Source organism: Sinocyclocheilus grahami, unplaced genomic scaffold (genome assembly GCF_001515645.1).
Source record: "Sinocyclocheilus grahami isolate Dianchi unplaced genomic scaffold, SAMN03320097.WGS_v1.1 scaffold8.1, whole genome shotgun sequence".
Lineage (NCBI taxonomy): Eukaryota > Metazoa > Chordata > Actinopteri > Cypriniformes > Cyprinidae > Sinocyclocheilus > Sinocyclocheilus grahami.
Genome location: NW_015505187.1, coordinates 1,567,216 through 1,588,213, shown reverse-complemented (window position 1 = coordinate 1,588,213; position 20,998 = coordinate 1,567,216). Strand labels below are relative to the sequence as shown.

The window sequence follows — 20,998 nt, the reverse complement described above, 5'->3', positions numbered from 1 at the left end:
TCTTGTTTCAGCCTTTTGCCGATATGTAATATGAATATATATTCAAATTTTCATTAAATCTCAGAATGTATGTGTACTACTTTTCAAAAGTGTGTTCTCTTGAGCACCAAATCAGCATATTCAAATATATTTTGAAGGATTATGTGAATCTGAAATCTGGAGTAAAGGCTGCTGGAAATCACAGGAATGTATTGCATATTAAAATATATAAAAATAGAAAAGAGTTATTTTAAATTGTAATTATATTTCACAATATTGCAGTTTTTACTATACTACTTATACTGATGCAAAACATGATTCAAAAACATAAAAAATTTAATGTACCCCAAACTATTGAACAATGGTGTATTTGATTGGAAAATAGGATTATTGCTGTATTTAAAAAAAAAATTCTTCGATAATAAGAATGACTATTCTGGCCAAACAGCCACTGGGCCTTTTTCATGAAACATCAGCAAAAAATAAAATAAAAATCTGTTCATGAATTCTTATGTAAATTGACCAAATTATATTAAATGTGTCCGTTTATGTAAGAATGTTTTTATGTATGATTTATGCAGAAAATTCTTCTGCTTGCATTTGGTTAATGAAAGAAATAAAATACATTTAAAATTCAAGTTAAACTGGGATATTTTCTACAGTGTTTTCCTCTAAGTGAACACAACTAAATAAATGTAATTTGAATACATTAAAAAATACCACACATGGACTTCTATGAACATTTCTGAACGATGACGCAAATTAATCATTAAATCGATTCATTGAAATGGACAGTCTGGAAAAAGTGATGTGTAAATAAATCTAACTTCCCAACACACAATTTTTCTACATCAGTTAGCTACATCAGAGATGCTGTTTTAGCTCTCTCATACTAATGAACATTAAAGTCACAGCAGTTATTCATGATGATGTTTACTTGTATATCAGGAACACACAAGCATACGTTGGGCAATAAATTAGGCATTTATTATTGCCAGCATGTCTTGTTCTCATATAGTGGCCTCTCTCATCTGTGTGTATTGCATCAATTAATCACACTTGAGCTGATAGGATTCATTGCTCTGTGTTTCAGGTTCATTTGGGTTAATGTGTGTGGGATTTTATTTGCCTATAATGGATTATTTTCCCATCAGAGGTGTGCGTTTTGACATTACCCATGTTCACAAATGCCATCTGAGTAATGACAGAGCAATGACCTTTGACCCCAAATCATCTTGTGGCCAGAAAGCCTGTGAAGTCATTGAATTTTGATGGAGAAAACCCCATGATACCTGACTTATTGCAGGTATAAGCGAAATACTAGACCTTATGTCTCCTGGGAAACATTAATTTCTGTGAAGTGCTTATTTCATGGTAATTTAACATCAGATCCAGTCAAACTGAAAGCAGTATCTCTCCATGACTCAGTATAAGTTTCTCCAGAGCTGAACACTCGTGACGTTATTAGAAATCTGAAGCAGCGCACTGCATGTGTTCTGACACGCAGGGAATGATTTTGGCTCCCTGATTCCATGCTCATTTTTGTGACTTCCAGCATAGTTGGTTCAATCATCTGCTGGTGTCCGCAAACAATGAATTGTTGGTTCCTTAATCCTGTTAGAATGTTTGGAGTAATTCCCAGCCATCAGAAAGATTATCCAAGAACGCTGGGGCATTTGCACTGACAGCAATTTGCATCAATAAAGCAAATGCAAGTCATTCAGTTCCGTTGAGAGTTCTCCAGCACAGACTGTTGAAGATACAGTTCAAGCTGAACGTACCACAAGACATTTTACAACTTGATGTAACACTGCCTTGTCATAAAAAGATCATATCAAGGATATTATAAGAGCGTTATTGGCCATGACAGTTTTTTTTCTGAATGTTTCTGCATGTTGGTTGCACCCAGTGTAAAAATATGTACTATTACAGTATTTTTTATATATTAACATGGCTTTTATTTTTTGTATTTTCAGTTTTCATTTTAATTTAATTTGAGTATTTTTGTGCGTTTGTCATTTTTATTTAATTTTTTTTTAAATATTTATCTTTCTTTTTTTCAGCTAAAATGTGTTTGTGCTTCAACTAAAATATTTTATTTCAGTTCCAAGGCACCATTTCATTTCAGTTTTAATCTAATTTTATTTCAGCCTTTTTAACCAAATTTGCCAAAATTAACCAAAACAATTTTAGTTTACAACAAAATTGGTTACACCAAATGACTGTTTTGATAGACAGATGTTTTTCCTCTTTCTCTCTCTTTTAAAATATAATTTTAAAACTGTTTTCCAAGAACAACTGCTTAATAAGAAAAGCAAATTCTTTTCCAGAATTTATCGATTTACTGTTGTTGTTTTTTTTATGATACAAGGACAGATGTCCACCCTGACAACTTAGACTTTGCACCCCCAAAAATATTAAAATTAATTTTGATTCAGAAATGATAAACGTGTGCATCATAAGAGATCTGTAGTCAAGTAATTCAATCTATGAGTCAGATTTTTAAACAGTTGAATAGATCCGGACAAAGATACACAATACAAAATATATACATGACCCTAAGCAGTCACTTAAAAACTACTACTAGCAACAAAAAGTACAGCATCACAATCTGTATGCACTTACATGAAATATTGGCCTTTAAATGCACATGCTGGATGGGTTAAATTATCCTCCCTCCTTGAGTTTTTAGTATTTGTGAGTCATAGATTAGTCTTGCGCCTGTCAGGAATCATGCCAGGATCTCTGTGGCCTGGTCGGGCCTCACTGAGAAATGACAAATGATGGGTGAGAGGTTTGAGGTGAGTCCTGAGAATGGGCTGAAGGGGCGATGGGGCCGCAGGTCATTGAAACTCCCCAAAACCCCAAAGCATTGGACCATATGTTTCTGTCTGAATAAGCAGAGTGCAATATCTCACTCTGACACCAGGCTTGACCCATCTACCATTTAGTTCCAAAGTGTTTCAAAGCACCAGCAGGGACCGTGGAGGTCATGACCGCTGTCCTTGCAGATCCACAAATCAGAGAATGGCCTTTTTAGGCGATAGATACAACCTTGAAGTCTTGCCTTTAATGGGGAAGGTACAAGGCAAGTCTTTCGGTTGATTCTGTTCATCCTTTCCCCTTTCACATTGAATCGCGCTGCATTTAGACTCAGGATCCAAACCAAAGGTGTTCTGAGAGTCTGTATGGCCCTGGACTTGTCATGTGAAGGCTGTTTGTAAAACTTCCTCATTGGCCCGAAAGAAACTCTCTGAAAGTATGTGAATGCAAATGATTTGAGCTGTGCATGCTCGGTTACAACTGCTGATATTATAAAGAAGAAAAACGACGATGCCAATAGCTTCATAGGCAGCACTCTGACATATAGCGCTGTGGTTCTTTGGGTGTTGTTGCGCTTCGGGCATCCCGATCTTATCCCTCTCTCTCTTCCACTTTACTTCCTGTCAACAAACTGTCCTGTCTTAATAAAGCCAAAAATTCCAATCAATTAATTGATAGATGGATGGATAGCCTATTTTTTTGTTTGACCGTTTTTATTTAAAATGTATATAAAAAGTCATTTTACCTTTTGAAAATATATGCTAGTGGTCAAAAGATTTTTTTAAATATTTATTTAATCAAAAAATGTAAAATTATTACAATTGAAATTTTTTTATTTTTTGTATGAATTTAAACTAATTTATTCCTGTGATGGATTTTTTTGGTGCTCAAGATTTTGAACTGCTTAATATTTCTGTGGAGCCATTATATATTTTCTTTGCTGAATGAAATAACGGAAATTATTTAAAATAGAAAACTATTAATTTCTTTAGAAAAAATTACTGACCCCAAATTTTTGATCTGCCGTTTTTTTCAATAATGTGTGTACACATATGTCTAAGAAAAACACATAAAAAAATAAAAAAAAACTTTACTTGATGGTTAACATTTTTAAGTCATTAAATGTGTTAATTTTCAATTAATTGTTCATTCATTCAATTTTAATTTGTTTACAATAGTATTTTAAGTTTTTAAAACCATATAAAAACAATATGAATACAAAGAGTGCATTTCTAAGAACATATGGACAACAGGACCACAAGCCTGCAATGTGTTGGTCGAATATTCACAATAATTTTTTTAACATTTCTAGCCTTAAAGTGTGATGACACCAATGTGCTCCCTTCATAGAAAGCCTGTACACTTAAATGGGATTGGTTTTGTGCTGTGAAGTGGAGATAATTTGTTAATTGGAAACATTTCGTGACTGTGGAGCGTACCTGCGCTGTTGCCAACACCCCCTCTTTCTTTTTTGGCACTGTGATGTCACTTTCTCCTTTTCTTATCAGTGGCTTTCAAAAGCATGTGTTACATGACATTATGTGCCACTTCTTCCTGCCTGATGACTGTGATTTCTAGGACACTCTAGAGGCAGTGCCATCGCACCTGGGGTGAAGCAGCTGTGTTAATTTAACAGCTGGGGCTGGGCCCACCCGACTTTCATTAAATGGGCGTTCTGTAACCCTTTACGAGAGAGGACGAGAGGGTTAATAGCTCCGGATGGCACAGAAGGGTGTCTTTTTATGTTCACGTGCAACTTGGCAGTGGAGATGCGTCTCGTGTATCTCCGCTGCCAGCGGAGATTCACTTTGACTAATTGCTACCTCTGAACCCAAAAGAAACGTGGAATAGTCAGACAAAAATGGAACAGCGGTGCTGATATAAATGGACTAACCTTAGCCGTTGATGAAGGGGCAATGAGAAAGAGAGAGTGCTGGGATGATATTGATTCAAGATCAGAGTTGATGGTGTTTCCAGGCTGTAATAAGGCTTAGCTTATAATAGCATTAATGCTATTGCTACGCCCTGCTTTAGTACACCCTTTTGTGTTGTGTGGCTTGTCACAATGAACCTGAGATTTACGATACCTCATCTCCACTCGGTCCCAAACTGCGGCGATTTTCAGGCTTGTGCAGCGAGTCACCGTGTGTGTTTGCATGTCTGCTTCCTTACACTGCTATGCAAAGGCTGCTGCATCACTTGTGTAAGAAATGTCAGGCAATGCTTTTCACAAATGGCAATCTGTTTAGCAACATTTAGCTTAGAATATTTCACACTTCTGTTGAAAATCTGTAACGTCATGTTCCTAACAAGGTGCAACAAGACACATTTCATACTACACTGAAAGAGAAATACTGCGATAGCAACAAAGTCACAGGAACTTGGAACATATTCGATGATTGATATACAGCTATGTAGGGCAGGGATTTGGACCAATGGGATTTCCCAGTGGGCGGGGCTAAGTAAAGTAGCATAAATAATAATAATAACTGTAATCATCATAAATGAGCACCAAATCAGCATAACTAAAATGATCTCTGAAGGATCATGTGACACTGAAGACTGGATGTAATGGCTGCTGAATATTCAGCGTTTCCATCACAGAAATAAATGGAAATTCTATTAAAATAGAAATATAGAATTATTTTAAAATGTAATAATATTTCACAATATTATTTTTTTTGTCTATTTTTGATGAAATAAATGCAGTCTTGCTGAGCATAAAAACATCTTTCAAAACCTAACTTTAAGTGTTTAAATGTTTGTTTCTCTCTTTTTCCCACTTTACAATATTTTTTAAGCTAGTGCAACTAAATGAAGAAGAATTTGATGCTTTATCTGTCATTTGCAGCCAAAGAAAATAATGCGAAATGTAGTTTGTTTGCAGCTAAAAGACTTCTTCACCAACAAAACACAAACTTCTTATCAAAACTATTCACTGTTACAACATATTACGACCGATATCAGTTTGTTTGTGCCATGATTCTTACCCAGACTTTCAGTTTCCCACTGGTAATTATGATTTTGTTGTGTGCGCTCATGTAGTAAATACAATCATGCCAACATGACATCAAGGCAGCAGTAGTCTTGTAGCTTGTCATTGTGGCAGCATAGCTTATCGTTAAACTCTGATTTAACCATTAGTTCTGTTGAAACAGTGTCTTGGTGTCAAATCCAGCACTACTGATGCTTGTCGACTATTAGCGAGATTGTCATTTTAGCACTTGTAGCACTGTGCGCCAACGGCAAACGCTTCCCTCTCTCCAGTCATCTGCCAGAGCCTGTGCTCATGAACGTCACAGCACATTTCCAGCGCTCACATACCGAAATGCATTTGGCTGAGATGGAGAAGTCTTTGAGGTTTAAAATGTGAGAACTCAGACCATCTATCCCCCACCCAACTCCAGCACTGTTTGCCTTCACATTCACAACCATCTCTGCTGCTTCGCCTTTAAAAATGACGCTTACTGTCTGCTCCTCGCGGCCGAGGAAAGATGTTTCATTCACGCTGACTCCCGGTGTCTATAGCCTGTCAGTTTGTGTTTACACCTAAGCCTGCCTCTGGGCGAAAGATGCCACCATAAACTCATTCTTCTCTTTTTCCAGTGTTGGTTAGTCATTTTTGGATTGTAATCTGCTCCATGTACTCCTTGACCTTTGTACTTCCTACAGGAATGAGTGTTTGATGTCTTCCTTATGTTGTGTTATGTTTATTTTGTGACTTCATACTGAAGGCCTGAGCAAATGATACACTGTCATGTGAGTTTGCAACGTGATCTCATGATAATTCGTATGTATTTTACGTAAAATGTGGTTCTATAAAACGTACATTTACTTACGTTTTTACAGGCACTAAAACGTACAAATACTTACGTATTTTCAGCCTCTAAACGTACAAATACTTACGTATTTTCAGCATTTTAACGTACAAAACTGACGTATTGACGACACCTAAAAATGAACCCTTATGAATATTGAAATCGCGGCATTAAATTTATTAGTTTTTAGTTGTCATATGAATTAACTTGTTTTCAATTGCATTATTAAATTGTTTACTTGTGAAATTATAGCATTTCGTTTTGTTGTGATTTCTGCTGCCAGCTCGTTTCCAAGAACATGCCTGCATAATGTTAAACACGACTTCACTTTAAACCTTAAAATAAACAATATTTCTGCAATCGTTTAACCTTTACTTGTCATGTAATGTTTACTTTGATTGTCATGGGCCACAAAAGGCATTTTCTCCGACATGCTGTGACTGACAATAGAACTTTAAAATACACCAAAAACGCAACATAATTATTAAATTAAACTATTTTATTAGTGCGCTGTAATCCAAATCTTCCGAATCCATACGACTGCGAGGAACAGACCCAAGTCCAAGCCTTTTTTCGGCGATCTTCTTCTCCATCCCGAGCAGCGAGTCCAGTCTCCAGTGACCGTGAGCAGCAAAGCCTGCGCTGACTGATGCGCTCTTTACAAATTCAAATGTTGCCGCTTCAAACGACAGGTTTTATTTTCCTGCGTATTTCGGTCATTTGCGTTGTATAGCCTTTATATTCGCTATAAAATGGGTAGGTTTAGGTTTGGGGGTAGGTTAAGGGGTCTAAAAATCAAAATTGAGTATTAATAAAATGATAAAAATGCATATTCGCTATAAAATGGGTAGGTTTAGGGTTGGGGGCAGGTTAAGGGGTCTAAAAATCTAAATCGCTTCTTGATAAAATGATAAAAATGCATTGATATGAATATCTAAATGATATAAAAGATACGTAAATATTTGTACATTTTTTAGCTAAAAATATACGTAGCGATTTGTACGTTTTAAACGTTGAAATATGTCTAAATTGTACGTTTTAGCATGAATAAAAACGTACAAAAGTGTACGTTTTGTGCTTGTAAATGTTACGTATTAATACCTACGTATAAACATGAGACCAGGCTGGAGTTTGACATGTGAAAGGTTTTTCTTAAAGGGATAGTTCACTCAAAAAGTCTGTCAGTATTTACTCACATTTATGTTGTTCTTAAACCCAAATGCTGATGTTTTTTTAAAGCAGATTCACAGATATATATATATATATTTTTTCTGTTTAATGACAATCCATAGTGACCACAGGCCGTCAGCCTACAAAATGCACAATATCTGTACCATGTCGATGATTAAAATTACTATTTTTATAGCAGATTATCTTTGCTGTCATCTAACACTCACTTAAACATAGTCTTTGAAAACACAGTCTGTTATTTTTAGTTTATTTAGAGGAAATAGAGTGAAATAGTATGGAATTTTAACACTGGCCATTTTTCGGTTTATCAGCCATAACATGAAAACGGGTATCATCTTATTTGCCTTTGCCAGATTTCTTGTATTTGTGCATTTTGATGCTTGTTCCTCACATAAAGGCAAGTTTTTGAATATATCATTTGTTTTTCTTTTTGTTTTTTTTGTATATGCAAGTTATTTGGATTACTGTAATAGAGAAAAACTAAATCTATGTAAAGCTTCTATGTAAAATATATTTTATTCTGTTCCATGAAAATTATGACAGCATACCGGTTTGGAACCGCATGAGTATGACAGAATTTTAATTGTAGTCATATTTTTTTAGAAACTATTCAAACATCTGTAATGGCCACAAGACCACGAGCAAATTTTAACTATCCCCCTTTTCTTCCATTTAACACTTTTTTTCCCCCTCCTGTTGTGCACTTCACACCCTTTCAGACGGCCTGTGCTCTGCTTTATAAACCTCTTGTGCTCTGTTGCCAGTAGGTTTGTGCACAAGCTTTAGAAGAAGGCTAACAGCAGCATGTTGTAACGCTGATACAGCCCTTTCAGAACAGTCTCCAGTGATTAGCTGAATCTGGCCCTGACGGACAGCCGGCAAGTTCAGAGCAAGACTGTTGATTTGTTCCCTTGCACATTTCAGACTCCCTTACCTTAGCACACAAAAGCATCGGTCAAATAGGCTGTTTTGTCTGTTAGATGCTGATGTGTGAAGGATGACCGTGAGCTCTTCTCAATTTGCCTTCTCCTGCTTTGTGATTTAACAGGACTTTTACTTGTTAACACGCCTTTAACAGCAAAAATGATAATCATGTTTTGCAAAGATGTGAGATGAAGTACACATTGTTAGAATGTACTTTGTAGGTCATAAACAAAGCATAGCAGAGATATTGTCTGCAAACCCTGTATTTTGCCCAAGGCACAGGCAGCTAGTTTTCTGTGTTTACAGCATTTTGCAGATTAATTCAGATATCCGAATGCTTTGCATGGCAAAAAGCTAATTGGACTCAATTAAAATGACTTCTCTAGATGACCAAGCTCTTGCGTTCCAGCTCTTTAATGTGCACAGAAAGGGCATAGAGCTGCATATGCAATTGATTAATCATTTCAAATAATACTGTAAATGTACTATTAAAATATTTTTGGTGGCATTTTGATGATTCTGTCCCATTGTAAATAAAACAAACAAAAACAATCATGTTTGATATTTATAATATTTATAATAATTTATTGTTTTTTGATGATTCTGTCCTATTATAATCAATAAAATAGTCATTACAAGTAAAAAAAAAAAATATATATATATGAATATTAATTATTTATAATGTTTTAATTATAATATAATTTCACAATTTTTAATAAAATGTGTCTACTTCTGTTTTGTATGCCTTTTGGTGTAGATCTAAATGATTGCTGAAACTATTTTTCCTTGTGAAAGCCATAATCGTAATATAGATTATGTGCACTATTATATAAACAGTACAAGCTTCAGAATACAGCTGGATGAGACCTGAGGCCTGAATTAGTAATTGTTAGTTTCCTTGATAAACAGAATATAAAATTACTTGCATCATGTTTAGTGTCATGTCATTTCGAATATGCATCTATTTCTTGGATGTCTGATTTGTCTTGTGGTTGGTTGGATAAGTTACAAAAATCTCAGAATAAATTGATAAGGTTAGTTTTAGGGTTTAGTCGTTTTACACATGTGGAGGTTTCCCACTTTAAGTGTCTTGATTGGTTACCTATAGTAAGCAGATTCGAACATATTAAATTAAAAATGGTACATAAGATTATCAATAACAGAGATTATAATAACATTAATGTATTTTTTCCTAGGGTAAATGAGCAACATTGTTATAAAACTAGGCAAAGTCTCATGGATATTACATTATGTCGTTTTAAAACTATGTATGGTCGTAGGTCTTTTAGATATTCTGGGGCACTTTTGTGGAAGAAGTTACCTCTGGACATTAAAGGTATTACGAATATGGTTAGTTTTAGTTTAAAAGCTAAAAGTTTGTCCTTAAGTAGGTTGTTTTGTTGATGAATTTGTATTACGGATGTGGTTATTTGTGACTGTACATTTTTGTAGATGTGGAATTTTATTGTAATTTTTGTATTTATAATGCAGTGCCAGTATACCTGTTACCGTGAGTGAAGTTTGTGCTTTACATCAAGGACCACAATGGAAATAAGTTTTGTTTTAAACTTTGTGTTATCCTTGACGAATAGAGTGTATTCACTACTTTTTTTTTTGTCAAAATAAACAAACAAACAAATCATTGTGTCCCTTGTGTCGGTTGACCCACATCTTTTTTTATTTTTTTTTTATTTTATTTTATTTTTTTAAAGTGGTGCCTTGAGACCTGGTTTCATGTATGTGTTGGGAACCTTTTCTTTATCAGGCTTGTGTGTGAATCTAAATAGAAGGCTGCGCTTATCCTCAAAGGCCTTTTAATGGCTTTAAGTAGCTCAACACCATGTTCGAGGGTCTTAGAGGCAGAATCCACCCACCACTGAATCACTTTCACTGTGGTGCTGCTGAGTCTCTCGCAACCTCTTGACCTTTTTTGAGGACAACCTGAGGCTGAGCAAATACAGCCTGCTCAGCCATTACCCCGAGTGCTGCGCTTCTTCCACTGTCGATGTGTGTAATACAGTCAGGCGGAAGGAGCAGTTTGCCAAAACATGGGTGGAAAGATTGTTGGGACCATAAGACCTCTCTCTCTTCCTCAGCTCAGCTTTTGACTGTGGTTGACAGGTGCCCAAATGATAAGTGGCTTCACTGGGCCTCTTTTGAAGCCTTTGAGAGCACTTCCTTCTGTTCTGCTCCTGATTTCTCTATATCCGTCAAGTGCTGGGAAGTCAAAAACTAAAAGGAAACATTTCAGAAAAACAAAAAGGCACAACTACTGAGACATGCCATTTTTACTTTTAAATTAGGTAGAAATAACCTGTTGGAAGTTATTGTAAGCCGTGTCCTTGATGTATTTAGATTTTTCTTGTCTAAGGCTGTTCGTTTAGTCTCGTAGTGTCTGAGCAGGTAATTTCACCACAAAATATTTTCATTTATATTTTATATTGTGGTCTGATATTCAGTCAGTATTCAAATTTTACACAATTTGGTCTACATTAAATATGAACATTTAAAAAACTAAAATATATATTTTTTTAAATGCTGCAAATGAATTCTGTGAATTCAGGCATCACAATATGCAATGTACAGTATTACAAAATGAATATTAATTTATTTATTAATTTAATTAAATAAGTTGTTTTTAAGATTAACTTGAAATGAGATGGGTGTTAGGCAAAGAAAAACTAGTATTGGCTTATAATACCTATTATATGTGCATATATTGTTCTATTAGGCTTTTGTTCTTTTGAACAAATTGAATTTTAATCAATCGCTTTATATGATGAACAGACCTGGTGTCTTAATGGGTTTTGTTGCATAGACTTTCAATGGAGGGAGAGAAAATTCTTAGGTTACATTACAAATATTTGTGTCTCCACGATGAATGATTATGGATTTTGAATGACATTTGGGTGAGTACCCTAAATGACGATTTTAAACTTTGTTTGTCATAAAACCAGGTCTCAGCTTAAGCACACTTAACTCGGGGCGTAAACATAAAACAGAGAAACGCTGTCAAACCACACGGGTAAACACATTTGCATATGGCTTTGAACTTCCTCACACTTACAGACGCTTACATGTACGTATATACACTTGTTTACCTAGCCTAAAGGCCTCCTATTGTTCTTTAGTTAATATTGTAATCCTAACATAAAAAAAAAAAAACTTTAGCATGTTAGACATGAATAAAGTCCTTTTTAAGAACTTTTTCCTTTTTAAGTTGTCACCAAAAGAGTATTTTCTTCTATTTGTTGTCAAAAGTTTTTCTAGGTCATTAGCATGCTGAATGCCCAGAGTCCAGACCTTAGTCATCCTTGAGAGGAAGATCCAAAGCGTCTGCTCACTGTGTTTTGGATTCTTGATCACTGCGAAAATCCTCTTACACGGCGTCATGGGATCTTGCTTGCTTAATTACTAGAAGGGAAGCTTTGTAGGAGAGAGATCACTTCACAGGCGCGATGGCTTGTGCAGTGCAATGTGCCTGTTAATTTCTCAACAAGGTGTAGAGCAGACGTGCTTAAAAAACTCTCAAATCTTGTGGAGAATCCCTTTAAAACCGAATTAGGATTACTTCAAGGCTTTCTGACTGAAACGTATTTGATTTGGGGGGGTCAGAGGTCAGGGAGAGTTTGGGTCACGTCGCATGTCTTCCGCTTAGTCACACATACAGAAGATTGAAGTCAATCATTTGTTTCAAACCTGTGTCTCCCTCCGAGTCTTAGAGATATTTTGAGCTGAGCTTGTCATCACTTGACTTTATAGCCCAGAAGAGGCGTGGTGTGTCAAAGAAGGACGGTTTGAGAAATCAAGTACATTTCCTGTCATAATCCACCCTTTCATGTGCACCGCACTCTTGCTTAAATATGACCATCGAAAACTGCTCATCTACACACCCCATACTCCCATAGTCATTGTGACACCGACCACAGGCCTCAGCAGCCCAGCCCACAATGTTTGTGTCTGAGATATGGCATTACCACTGTTTCCTGAGTAATGTATTGCAGTTTATGACTCAAGCTGTATATCAGTGTTCACACAAATGGATGATAACATTGTTTATTCTCAGTCTTAGGATGATTCTGATTGACTGTCAATGCTTTTATCAAAATGTTGTTCTGAAGGTGATTCCATTAATATCGTTCCTCTGTTTCATTATTGTTATAGTTGTGGTGTGGACTTCTCTATTCTCATATTATTAAAACTTTTTTTTTTAAACTAGTTATAGTTTTCATTAATACACATCATATAGTTGTTGTCTTTGGTGCGGAAAGGGCTTTACCCTCCTTTATGTTGTTCCAAACTCGTAAGACACATCTTCCTCTATTGAACACAAAAGAAAATAATTTAAAGGGATATTTAAAATTAAAATTCTGTCATTAATTACTGACCCTCATGTCGTTCCGTCATTAATTACTCACCCTCATGTCGTTCCAAACCTGTAAGACCTTCGTTCATCTTCAGAACACAAATTAAGATATTTTTGATGAAATTCGAGAGCTTTCTGACCCTCCCATAGACCGCAACGCAACTAACACGTTCAAGGCCCTGAAAGGTAGTACGGACTTCATTAAAATAGTCCATGTGACATTAGTGGTTCAACCGTAATTTCATGCTTTGTGGTACTCTTGTGAACATGTGTCGAAGACAGACAAGGAAGAGAAGAAATTGTTGAATGAAGTCGTTATTTTTGTTTTCTTTGCGCACAAAATATTCACGTAGCTTCATATAATTATGGTTGAACCACTGATGTCACATTGAAAACGATACGTGACCAAAAATTTCCTCCAGTCCAGCAGGTAGCAGAAATGTACTTTACTGCTAACCGCTATTAAAATGGCCAGATTACCACCACCTACTGGAGTGTGAAGCATTTTTTATCCCCTGGCAGATGTTAAAAGGGGCCAAACATTTTATAGACTCACACTTAATGATCATTTATTCTTCAAATTTCTTGGATATTGAAGATTCGCAGCTGCAAGAAAACTATCTTGGGTCTTCTTGTGTTAAATAAAATTTTGTGGGTTTATAATGAAATTTGATACTTCTGCAGACATATGCGCGCGCACACACACACACATTCAATCCCTCACACCTAGTACCAATTCAGAATGGCCTTGAATGCTGCAATAAAGATCATTTCACAGCAATGTCTTCTTCCCACAAACCAAGATTCCCCTGCTTCTGTGATGTAAGCCTGTAAATCCCTGGTGCCTGAGGGCTTCATTGATAACCAAAAGCATATGTGGAATGCATATGTGAAGATCTAAATGGACTTTTCCCTGACAAAATGTGCATTTCTGTTCCAAATAGACTAATTCAGTCTATTGTTAAGATGTATATAGATGCAGTCAATTTGACCCAAACAACCGCTGTTTTTTTTGCTACTTCAAGGCTTTGTTGGTTTTATTTCGGCTACCAACTGTGGGAGTCACTAATAGTGTATAAAGACCATATGTGAAGTAGGATTAGGTCTTCAGAGGTTACATTCACCTTTATATTTGCTTTCGCACATCTGCCCTTAATACACTCTCGACTGACACATTGTACTCTGATATGTCCGTTTAAAAGATGTTTTCCATTTATATGCCGTATTCCCATTTGACACAGGGTCTTATTCTGTCACCCTCACATTTCTCACTAATTTGATGTTTCCCCCACATTTCTTCTCTCCCTCCTGCTCCGTCTCCCATTCCCTCTGTACTTTGCCAATGTAAATGGAAAGCAGAGCGTTCGATGACAGCGGAGGATTTGTTCTTCAGCACGGAGCTGCTGGCACTGATCTGTTGCTGAGAGGGAGTGCAGTAGTGGGCTGGGGCAGTTCTTAGTCTCAGATACCCTTGTGTCTATTGCATTAGATGTGAGTAAGTGGTAATCTCTTCTATCGGAGCGTGGTCTCACAGTCAGCCTGGCTCCAGATTCAGCCGCCATGCCCACTAAAACCCAAGGTGTTGGATCTGATATGGGCCTCCTGTTTTCCCCTGTAAACTCATTGCTCTGTGGTCTAAAACCTGGGTGGAATGAGGAAAATGAAAGGGACAGAAGTTTGTATTTTTTAACACATTTATGACTCAAGTATGTAAACTAAATCTTGATGGTTGACCAGTCATCCGACAACTGAAGTTAACCTAGGTCATTTTTTTTTAAATAATACAAATAATATATATGTATGTATGTATGTATATACATATATATTTCGGACAGAAGTTTGTATTTTTTAACACATTTATGACTCAAGTATGTAAACTAAATCTTGATGGTTGACCAGTCATCCGACAACTGAAGTTAACCTAGGTCATTTTTTTTAAATAATACAAATAATATATATGTATGTATGTATGTATATACATATATATTTCACAATGTTTTATAAATGTGTCCCATGACCTCTGCTTTTTGTTTCTGATCAGTTAACTATTTTTGGGTGCATGGGTCTTATGTGAACACCCCCTAAAAACCTAAAGAGTCAGGTGAACCCGAAAACACAGACTCAATGTTGTGCACTGTTGGGTTCCGAAATGTGTCTGACTCGGACTAAGTTGATGTACTTGGACTTAATGTAATGAAAGTACACAATATGTTGCTTACTCAAGGTTGCCACAAGTGGCACTATAGTGAATGTTTTCATAAACTGTCTTCTTAAGTCAGTTTTTTTTTCTTTCAGATCAAAAATACTTTGAAGAGATTCTCATGAGGCAAACTAGTTCAAACTAGTTATAATCTGGTTAATTGCTAGCTATGCGAATAATAGCACATCTGGTTTAAAGCTGAAGTGTGTGTTGCACCACTAGCATCACCAAACAAAATTGCAAAAAAAACAAACAAACATTTTCAAAACAGTCTGTCATTGGTTGGTCACACAGATAACTCCGCCCCAAAGCGATGCCATTGGTTGTTGCTATGTCTGGCAGGTCAGGAATTTCAAACAAACAAACAATGTTTTGATAGTGCATGTGTTTATGCTTTGGGGGAATCAACCAAATGAATTTGGTGGCTTAGTTTGGTTTGTTACCGCCCCAACAGTATGAGTTCACAAAGTTTTTGCAAAGTACACTTGCAGTGCATGGACCATGCATTCATAACTTTTTATGCACATAAAGTGCTTTTCTGACCAATGCCACTACACATTCATATATTGTGTCTGTCTGTAAGTAATTTTATTACTCTAAGTGTTACATGAGGAGTGAGAGAGACCGAAAGACCCAAGAGACAGGGTGTGGAGCAGTTCACATCTGTGTGTGTGTGTGTGTGTGTGTGTGTGTGTGTGTGTGTGTGTGCGCGCGCACATGATGTTTGTCATTTATCTGAGATCTCTGTCAACCCCACCACACAGCTCTTGTTCCACTCTCTTCCTGCAAAGAAGGAAATGGCATGAGTGCACAGCTACACGACCTCAAACACCTTCGTGGGCTACGCACTCTTACGTGTCAGCTGATTGATGATCTTTTTGAGGTGCAAAAGCTGAAGTTGAAACATAATTGTGACGTCAAAGGAAACTTTACATTCCAATTAATGAGTGGGCAGGAGTCTTGCGGGTGTAGTTCAGATTAGATACTCCGCTTTATAGCAATTTCACGCTGACGGCCTTCTGATAGCTCTGAACTTGAGGGCCGACCACAGGTCTAAATCCTTTTTGTTGCTTGATTGACTGCGGCTCTCAGCTTCAGGTTATGCATGGAAGTGCTACGGTGTACTTTTCATGAACTTTGTTTTCAAAATTGAATAGAAAATCAACTGAATAAAACAGTATTGATTTTTCTTTGAGTAGCTAAGCTACTTGTATGAAATTCTGGAGGCTTACCTTCTTTTTTTCTCTTGTTTCTTCTACAGGTAGTTAACGGACACACTGCACAATGCGTGAATACAAGTTAGTAGTCCTCGGATCAGGAGGTGTCGGCAAGTCTGCGCTGGTAAGTGGCTACCAAACATCCCTGCCTCCTTCCTTTATCTCTTTTTCATGCCATTTGCTTTTCTACATAAACAACTATTTTCATGTTTGTTTATCTTTCGGAAGCATCTTACAGTCTAGTTCTAGACCACAAATATTATAAGTGGTGCTTGCTGAGGTTTTTCCTTGTGATGGACAAGCGATGCCAATTCAGCAACAAGCATCTCAAATTCAAGTGATTCCGTCTAGGGGTGTCACACTATTAAAGGGATAGTTCACCCAAAAATGAAAATTCTGTCATTAATTACTCACCTTCATGTCATTCCAAACCTGTAAGACCTTCGTTCATCTTCAGAACACAAATTAAGATATTTTTGATGAAATCCGAGAGCTTTTTGACCCTGCATAAGACAGCAATGCAACTGAGACGTTCAAAGCCCAAAAAGATAGTAAGGGCATCATTAAAATAGTCCATGTGACATCAGTGGTTAAACCTTAATTTTATGAAGATACGAGAATACTGTTTGTGCGCAAAGAAAAAAACAACAACTTTTTTCAGCAATTTCTTCTCTTCCGTGCCAGACTTTGACGCATGTTCATGAGAGTACCACATAAAGTTCATTTTAACGCAAAGTATTTTAGTCAAGATAATAGTGTAACGAAAATCTAGGTTTCGACATTTAAAGAATAATTCACCTGACAATTCTGTGATCATTCCAAACATAAAAACTTGGTAAAGTTCATAGAAATAATGTCTTGGTGTTTTTTTCCCCCTCACACTGGAATTCATTGGGGTCCACCGTTGTTTTGGACCCTATTTACTTTTATTGTAACAATTAAAACATTCTCCAAAATATCTGCCTTTGTATTCTACAGAAAGAAAGACATGAGAACGACCCGTACATCCCTTTAAACATTATGAATTTGTCTTGCCCTTTATGCCAAGTTCATTTTAGGAATCCCCCTCAACATGTATAACAAATTACATCCTATTTCAGGGGAAAAACATACATTGTCTCACTGTAGAGAAACTGGTTTCCCCATCTGAAAGAGTTTCTGCGCTGCTCCGTCCAGCCATGTAGCATCTCTGGAGAACATCTGTCCCCAATCAGGTCGATAAAGGTTGTGAGAAGCAAACTGGCCTGTGGTCGGTTGCAGTGCGCTTTCTGAACCACTCAAACATCACATAGCTGAGTCACAGATACAGTGAAATGACTGTGCCTCAGTGTGTTGGCATTTGCTATTCAGTCAGCATAATATATGTCAGAATAGCATTGCGAAACCACACGTAGTTCGGCAGCTCTTCTAAAATTCAGTGGGTCAGAACGACAAAACCCTGTGGAAAATTTCTGCTGCATGCCATTAGCTTTAAATTTCCACATTTACCCTGGAGTTTAAAAACAGAGCAGTTTCCTCATGAATTATCTCTTATCACTGAGGTCACTGTTTGCTTCCTTAGCTCATTAGCACGCTAGTACTCCGCATGTAATACCATACGTCCCGCTGAAACCACTTTGACCTAGTTTGTTCCATCCCAATGAACTCAAATGGCTCACTCATTGGAGAGCATCCACAATGGCCCGACCCACTCACCTCAGGGCTCAACAAAGAACCCATTGGCTGTATGTGTGCCACCGAGTGTGAGAACAGTCCGCCTCCATCCTCTTCCCTCTTAGCGAAGACCTCTTTCAGCGTAAAGCACATAGACTTTTATTGTCCATTAACTCTAATTGGAGCACTATGGATGGGTCTAGATGAAATGGCCACGCAGAGTTAATCATGTTGTAAATGCATTCACATTAAGCTCCTGTCCTGCTTCGTGCAGACGGGGAATGAGACAGGTCTGTAAAATCAGATCATTACTGTGTGGGGTCAACCTGGTGCCCTGTAATGGAACTGTATAGACTGTAACAATGGCTACCCACTTTATAAGTAGCCCAGCAAATCTGCCGAAAAGACAAATACAGGACTTACAGCAATGAATGAACTAATTGTCTTGTAAATAACGGTGCCTTAAGTGTTCAAATCAGTTTGTCTCTTTAAAGTTTTTTTTTTTTTCTGGAATGAACACTGTTGTGTTGTATGCACTGGCATTACATCAAAACAATATAGCAAAACATTTGCTTAAGTTTGTTTGACCAGATGTACACGGCAACACTGGCTCAACCAATGCTGTGAATTTGAGGTGGGACTTCCTGTTGGGCCAACCAATGGCAAATGTGGACGTGTTTAGGAAACTTGTATGAATTCTGTCTGGTGACACCAGTGTCCCAGAAATGAAAGGCCTATATTTTAGGGCCTATATTTTTTCTATTAATTTATTCAGAAATAAATTATGCAATTATACATTTAATGACTTGAATACATCTTTTGTCTTTATTTTTAGTTTTTTTTGTTATTATTGTTTTTTTCAAATTACATTCCTTAGTAAAAAATTATAAATACGTGAACGACTTATGTAAATTTTTTTATTAGAAATAGTAAAAAAGTTTTATTATTTAAAAGTAAAAACAGCAATGCTGTGAAATATTACTACAGTTTAAAATAACTGCTTTCTGTTTTAATAAATTTAAAAAATGTATTTATTCCTGTGATGGAAAGGTAAATTTTCAGCAGTCATTACTCCAGTCATCAATGTTACATGATCCTTCAGGAATCATTCTAATATGCCGATTTTTTTGCTCAAGAATTATTATATTTTTATCAATTTTGAAAACAGTTGTGCTGCTTAATATTTTTGTGGAAACTTTGATACATTTTATTTTCAGAATTGCTTGATTAATATAAAGTTCAAAAGAATATCATTTATTTGAAATGGAAATCTTTTGGACCATTACAAATATCTTCACCTTTGATCAATTTAATGCATGCTTCCTAAATAAGTGTTAATTAAACATTTAAATGGTATAGTATACGAACTAACATATGAACTGAAATAGAAAGAATATTTTTTTAAGAACTTGACACTTGCATTTTAAACTAACTTTTGAATTTCAAATGAATATAACAATAAAGATTTAAATGTGACATTTACTTCCAGAACAATACTTTGCTGACTTGTGCACTCTTGAACAGTTCTGCAAATGGAAATATGCAGCCATTAGTGTGATTTAGCTCAGCACTTGTGCGTATGGCTCAATTTACACAGTTACAGGAAGAAACCACACTGTGGTCAGTTGTTAGTAGCTATATTGTAAGTAGCAGGGTTGACATATGGCCCAATAGCATGGATTCACCATGGACTTTGATTTCTCTGGTCTAGTTCAGAGGTTACTCATGAGTTTGTGTGTTCATGCTTGTACTGCACCCTTGACTACAGCAATTAAAATAAAAACGAGTTGGGCTGTTCTCAAACATTGACTCGATCTGTCTGTTTTGTGGAACTGTCGCATCACCAGGCAACACACTGTTAGTTTATCTGTCAGATGAGTTGCATTAGTCCGGGGGAGTGCAGAGAGTCGGACAGGAGCAACAGGGTCAGCTTGAGCTGTAATGAGGGATTGCCAGAGCTAACACAGAGAGCCCATCTGCCTGCAGGCAGGAGCGGATCCACTCAGATGCCCATGGTGCTGCTGACTTCTGTGTGCCTGAGTGAGACCGCACATGCTAATGTGTTGTATCCTCATCGATAGCCTAAAAACAAAAAAGCCACCTTTCACCTCCCACCAGAGCTCTCGAATCTCAGACACGGTTTTCAAACGGAGTTCAGGGAGCCGCAAGCGGGTGCTAGGCGGTCCGTGGATCATTTGAGAGAAAAGAAAAATATTTTACAAAATAATTTTTCTGGGCTATTAGAGTTAACGTGCCAACTTAAGGTACAATAACATTCAAAAGTTTGAGATTAGTAAGATTTTTTTAAAAACCTTTTTCCATCAAGGATGCATTAAGTTGGTCAAAAATGATAGTAAAGACATGTAATGGTGCAAAATAGTTCTTTTGAACTTTCTGATAATCATAATCCTAAAAAAGGACTAAGGTTTCTATAAAAGTATGTTTTTAACATTGATGAGAATAAATTGAGCAACAAATCAGCATATTAGAATGATTTCTGAAGGATCATGCATCACTGAAGACTGGAGTAATGATGCTGAAAATTCAGTTTTGACATCACAGGAATTAATTCCATTTTAAAATATATTAAAATAGAAAAGAGTTGTTTTAAATTTTAATAGTATTTCACAATATGTCTGTTTTTACTTTGTTTTTGATCAAATAAATGAGTGAAAGAAAATACAAAAAAAACAGCAACAAAATCTTACTGGATGGTAGTGTATTTAACAATTATTTTTAGCAACACATTTTTTTTTTTGTTGGTTTTACAAATAGATCTGAATTCAATTGAAAGTGTCCTTAATGTTATGTTTATATATCTAAAATT

The 20,998-nt window shown here is 36.4% G+C and overlaps 1 protein-coding gene across 1 annotated transcript in view; it reads left to right on the top strand.

Moving 5' to 3' along the window:
- LOC107591033 (uncharacterized) overlaps nucleotides 1-20,998 on the top strand; it is a 46,073-nt gene that overhangs the window by 18,509 nt on the left and 6,566 nt on the right. The window contains exon 2 of the mRNA XM_016280041.1: nucleotides 16,563-16,642. Coding sequence (XP_016135527.1) covers nucleotides 16,586-16,642 — 57 coding nt within the window. The 5' untranslated portion in view covers nucleotides 16,563-16,585. The remainder of the gene's footprint in view (nucleotides 1-16,562; nucleotides 16,643-20,998) is intronic.